At 38.5% G+C, this 6,507-nt stretch overlaps 1 protein-coding gene across 1 annotated transcript; it reads left to right on the top strand.

The window, feature by feature from the left end:
• The first annotated feature begins 385 nt into the window (after positions 1-385).
• LOC127094523 (uncharacterized) lies at positions 386-1,126 on the top strand. Its single transcript, XM_051033347.1, has one exon. The coding sequence runs from the start codon at positions 386-388 to the stop codon at positions 1,124-1,126; it is 741 nt and encodes a 246-aa protein (XP_050889304.1).
• Positions 1,127-6,507: the final 5,381 nt, after the last annotated feature.

Raw genomic sequence — 6,507 nt, 5'->3', positions numbered from 1 at the left:
AATGGACCCGATTAAGTATATTTTTTAGAAGCCTGCACTCACAGGAAGGGTTTCCCGGTGGAAAATGATTTTAACAGAATATGATATCCAGTATACGACTCAGAAGGCCATCATGAGTAGTATAATTGATAACTACCTAGCTCATCAGCTTATGGAAGATTACCAGCCAATGAAGTTCGAGTTTCCCGACGAAGACGTGTTGTTTCTCACCGACTATTACAACTTATCGGACCCAGATGAAGGCCCATAACCAGGATCGTGATGGACGCTTGTGTTCAACGATGCTTCAAATGCTTTAGGAAACGGTATGGGAGTTGCCATTACTTCTCCCATGGGCTTTCACATTCCTCTCACCGCCAGAATCTATTTTGATTGTACAAATAACATGGCTGAATATGAAGCCTACATCTATGGGACTGAAGTTGCTATTGATTTGAGAATCAAGCATCTTGAGGTATATGTGGATTCTGCCTTGGTCATTATCCAAATTAATGGAGATTGGGAGACTCGTCATCCAAATTTAATTCCATACCAAGAACATGTGATGAAATTGATTCCATACTTTAAAGAGATCACATTCAACCATATTTTAAGAGAAGAGAATCATTTGGCAGACGCGCTGGCCACTCTAGCGTCAATGTTCAAAGTCAAATGGGCAAATGAAACCCCTTCCATCAGCATTATGAGGTTGGATGAGCTAGCTTTTTGTTATAATAATGACGAAGTTCGGGATGATAAGCCCTGGTTTTTTGATATCAAGAGATACTCGGAGAAACAAGAATACCCGGAGGATGCGACTATCCCTGACAAGAAAACATTAAGGGAAATGTCTGCCCGATTTTTCTTAAGTGGTTACGTATTGTATAAGAGGAATCATGACTTTATTCTTCTCAGATGCATGGATATACACGAAGTAGACATAATTATTAAAGAGATTCATGAGGGTTTGTTTGGAACACACTCCATTGGTCATGCCATGGCGAAAAGGATTTTGAGAGCACACTATTATTGGATGACTATGGAGATTGACTGCCACCTTCACGCCAGATCATGTCATAAATTCCAAATTTATGCTGATAAAGTCCATGTTCCTACTGTGCCTTTGAATGTTCTGACTTCCCTGTAGCCCTTCGCAATGTGGGGTATTAATATGATCGGGCGTATTGAGCCTACCGCTTCAAATGGACATTGCTTCATCCTAGTAGCTATTGATTACTTCACCAATTGGGTGGAAGTTGCTTCCTATGCCAACGTAACTAAGCAGGTGGTTGCTCACTTTATCAAGCATAATATCATTTGTCGTTATGGGATCCCCGAGAAGATCATAACAGATAATGGGTCCAATCTCAATAAGATGATGACAGAGTTGTGCAAGAGTTTCAAGATTCAACATCATAATTCCTCTCCTTACCGTCCGAAAATGAATGGAGCAGTGGAGGCAGCCAATAAGAACATAAAGAAGATAGTTCAAAAGATGGTGGTGACCTACAAGGACTGGCATGAGATGTTGCCTTTCGCTATGAACGGTTACAGAACTTCGGTACGTACCTTAACTAGGGCAACTCCGTTTTCATTGGTTTATGGCATGGAGGAAGTTTTACCCGTCGAGGTTGAATTCCCTTCCTTAACGTTGATGACAAATGTGAAACTCGACAAGGCCGTGGGTGAAAAATAGATTTGATCAGTTGAACCTCATTGAAGAGAAAAGAAAGGTTGTTATCTGCCATGGGCAGCTATATCAAAAGCGAATGAAGAAGGCGTACGATCGAAGAGTTCATCCTCAGAATTACCAAGTTGGTGACCTTATGTTGAAAAGAATTATTCTTCCTCAGTCTGACCCTAGGGGCAAGTGGACTCCGCATTATGAAGGGCCATATGTGATAAGAAAAAATTTCTCTGGCGGAGCCATGATGCTCACTACTATGGATGGTGAGGATTTTCCACTCCCTATGAATGCAGACGTAGTCAAAAAATACTTTGCATAAAAAGGACCCGCTAAGTCGACGGCTTAGGCAACAACAAATGGGCATCCTAGCGAGCCGGAAAAAATGAATAAGAAGGTTCGAGAAAAAATTAGGGATAAAAATATAAAGAATAATAATATTGAGTTCACCCGCTAAGTTGAAAACCCGAAAGAGCGACTTAGGCAAAAAAGGGTATCCCGATGGATTGAAAACCTGAAAGGCGATCCAGGCAAAAGTTAGAGATTTAAAGCGAATGAATACATCTGGCATGGGATCAGTTGATTTCATCATACTACTACAGTTGGAAACCTGAGGGAAGAAATCATTTTGAAACATTTTCTTCAGAAAGCAAAGGGATGAGAGTGTTTCACATTTTCCATTCTTGTAATAAATCTTTTCTTGTTTCTTGCAATTGCCCCTTCCTAGGAATTGCCTCCTAATGTAAAGGTCTATTTACAGGAGAATTCTCAAATCAATAAAAGTTTCTTTTCATTCAAAAGTGTGTTCATTATTTTTCTTCTACCCGCTTTTGTTTGTAAAAACATATGAATTTTTTATAATCATTGCATTTAGAAATTTCGGGCTTTACATAATATGATAAAAAGACATTTGAATATGCTTGTGAGTTTACGCGTGGCCGGGTTGGTAAACAAAGTGGTCATGCGATACCTGGGACATTTTGGTTGTGATTTGTGTTGCAGGAAGGATGTTCACTCGCAAGTATAAGACATGCCAGCACGAGAGCAAGAGTCAGCAAGAATGACTCTTAATTTTGTTGTGTTTCCCCCAGCAGTAGTGCTTATTGAAGATTGCATAGTCCCTAAAGCAAGTTTTCATCATTGGTGGAGAATTTCCTCATTTCCCAAGTAGAGTTGCAAGAATGAGACTTATTTATCAAGACTTCTCATGTCTCCAACAGAAGAGATATTTCTTTCCTGCACGAAGTTCACCTCATTCCCAGCAAGAGCCCGTTGAGTTTGTAATTTACTTTTGCGAATCTCCCCGCAAAGTTCTAGATACTTCAGAGATCTATCTTCAGCAGACCTTTTTTGGTTTCATCTATTCTCACACAAAAATCATGAATCATTATACCACATCCATAAAATTGCGTAGCATTCCCATTTTACACGGAGCATTACGCCATAGAAAAATTCAAACATACTTGCATGTAAATATAAGTCAATGATGTTTTCCTTGCATCCTCGACAAATTTATCAGTACCTTCGTACATCCCCATTCTCTTTTCTATCCTTACAAGATGCATTTGACTCTACCGACCGAAATCCAGTTCAATCCTGGTGACCTTGTTAAATCCAGTTTTATCCTGGTAGTCTTTGTTGGTGATCCAGTTCTTTCCTAGCGCAACATCTTCTGTCTGCAGACATACCCGTTTAGTTTGGTAGTCTTTATGATTGTTAAATCTAGTTTTATCTTGGTAATCTTTGTTGGTGGTGTAGTTCTTTCCTGGCGCAACATCTTATGTCCGTAGACATACCCGTTTAGCTTGGTAGTCTTTGTGATTGTTAAATCTAGTTCTATCCTGGTAAAAACATTTGGTGATCCATTTCTTTCCTGGCACAACATCTTCTGTTCTTGGACGTGCCTAATTATATTGGTAGTCTTTGTGATCGTTAAGTCCAGTTCTATCTTGGTAATCTTTGTTGGTGATCCAGCTCTTTCATGGTGCAACATCTTTTGTTTGCAGACATACCCGCTTTTCTTGGTAGTCTTTGTGAATGTTAAATCCAATTCTATCATGGTACCGTTATTGATAATCCAGTTCTTTCCTGGTGTAACATCTTCTGTTCTTGGACGTGCCCGATTAGATTCGCAATATCTGTGATTAAACATTCTCGCTCACTTACACGATAAATTTTAGACTTGCTTACTGACCTTTTTACCTCTTTTCCAGAGTGCAAATTTTTGGGTTCTTTGGGTATTCAATCCTCTCCCACCTTGAACGTTTGAAAAATGCCGCTTTTTCAACCTCTCAGGTGCAAGAAAATTGAATAGGGGCAACTGTTGTACCCCAAAATTTACCCTCTTCTTGGTGACCATAGTTGGCTTATGTTTTATCATCATATACATTCATGCATATCATTGGTTCTGTGGTTATGAGATCAAGGCATCTCTCTTGTGACCTTCTTCAAGCTTTAGAAGGGAGAGTAGTGACAATCAATATAAGGAAGGTAAAATATCCTCAACCTCATGATCATTCAAGCTACAAGGGTTTCCCAATGCCCTAAGACATCTCAAATGGTCCATTACTTCATCAGTTGGATGAGAATTGCAAGAAAATGGAATTGGATCACACTTTTCTATCTCTTGATCCCTGAGCTAGAAGTGTTGATTATATCAGTATGTGGCATACTCATGGACCAATTTTGGATCATCTTTATCCTATTATCATACAAGACATCATTGTTCCAAAGTTTTTCCACTTTCCCTAGCAGAATCAAGGTTTTGAAGATGTGCACTCCTATCTTGTCATTTTTTACTGAAATTAGGGTTTGTGATCAAGTCAATTTATTTCTGACTTTTTGAGTAAGACTTGATTCCATGGTATTCTATGTGTCCCTAAGTCTTTATGTGTATAATATTGGTCATTAATTCCATTCATAAGAGGTTCAATTGTTCAGATGATTATTGGTTTGATTCAATTAGGGAAAAGTCAACTAGGTAGGTTAAAAAGTCAACTTTTGATTTTTTTTTTGTCAATATCATGTTCCGCAAGTCAAATTTGGTCTATGTGTGAAATTTGATCAAGAAAATTCAAGAGATTCATCAAAAATAAAGAGTTGTGGAAAGTTGCTTAAATTGGAAATTAGGGTTTTGAAACTTACTATTTTTGGCAAGTTTGGTGTTAATGAACAGCTACTTTCATGGACTTTGTTCTCTACGATCACGACTCCAAATCAAGTTGACCTTAACATTAATTTTGTTCTCCTTTCTCCAAGATTCAAGGAGGTACCAAGATTGAAGCATTTGGATCATCATAGCTTAAGATATGGTCGTTGAAAGTGGGGTGTTTCAAACTCATTCATTTGTCCCAAGACTTAGAAAAATTCTAAGTGTCCCAAGTCAGGATTCCCAAGCATGTTCATCACAGTTTTTCAGGACCTTAAGGGCTACATCTCAATTTGTTTCCAACATGAAAGACTTAGTATTAAGTCTCCTCTTTCCATTGATTCCAAGAATAATTTGTTTGGATGGCCACAACTCAAGATATCACCCTCACAAGTCATGACCTTGTTTTATTTGATTGGGCTTTATACTTAGTGAAAAATTTCTAAGTATTTGGTCATTCCCAACCACCTACTTCATGTCCATTTTTCACAAGGTTACAGGTTTCATTTGGATTCGGCCTCAACATGGAAGTTGTAGGGCATTTTCTCCTCTCCACTTTTGCTTCAAACATTTTCATATTTGGTAACTTGAGGAACAAGTTATGGACATAACAAGTTAGGACCTCGATGATCACTAAATGACCTATAGTTGGCATTTTGATATGCAGTTTCAAGTAGTCATCTTCGTGGTCATTTTTGAAGGGGCTCAAGGATTTGTTTCAAATTTCCCCCGACATGAAACATGTTCCTCTCATTTCCCTCTTTTCAAAAAGCTCTAATTCACTCTGTTTGGCCAAGAGACCATGGAGTTACATTGGTTTGGACATGACTAATCCTTAATCTTCATTATCACATTTGTCATTGAATTGGTGCATGATGTTATCTTTTGCTTGTAACATGTTTATTTCCCAAGATCCTCACACCCCTCTCCTTGCCTTGTATGGACCAACAACACACATATATCGTGCATGCACATCATGTCCAACCATAGCCAAATATGGAAATGTTCCCTCATTGTCTTTTATTCTCTCTCCACTACCCCCAAGTCCTACATAATCTGAGCATTTTTCATCCCATTTTTAACTCCTTAAAATGACACAAGACACAGACAATGGATAGGAAAAATGCAGCATACATGTTCCATTTTCTCTCACTCTCATTTTGTCCCCATTTGGAATAACCATATTACCACATGTACTGACTCTTATGCCCTCACATAGGGTTGATATAAAAGGCATTTTCATTCTCAAAACAAAAAAGAAGGTTGGAAGGAGGCAAGGAGGAGATCTGAAACAGTCACTCACTCTCATTGATTTTTCACCATTTGAAGCTTTTTCTTGAGCATCTGATTTACTCATCTTGGCTCACCCTCTTCCTCATGATCCTATCCTGCTCCTTCCTTCAAGAGTCCAAGGTGCAGTGGTGACTCTCCACTAGGTAAGGTTTCTTCACTCTACTCTTTTTCATATGTAGTTTTTGGCCATGTCTAAGTTCATGCATACACATCTAGAGAGTCTACTACTAAGTAGACTAGTGGAGCTAGGCTCAATGTTTGGTTACAGTTTTGAATGGTAAATGTTTTAACATGTTGAACCCGTATATTATTGCTCACTTTTCTCCATGTTCTCTTGTTCTTTTTTTAAAATCTAAGAATGCCATGTTGTTCTACTAAGTGCATACTTTAATTTTGATTCAAA

Source organism: Lathyrus oleraceus, chromosome 6 (genome assembly GCF_024323335.1).
Source record: "Lathyrus oleraceus cultivar Zhongwan6 chromosome 6, CAAS_Psat_ZW6_1.0, whole genome shotgun sequence".
Lineage (NCBI taxonomy): Eukaryota > Viridiplantae > Streptophyta > Magnoliopsida > Fabales > Fabaceae > Lathyrus > Lathyrus oleraceus.
Note: the sequence above shows the minus strand (reverse complement) of the source record. Positions and strands in the feature narration are given on the sequence as shown.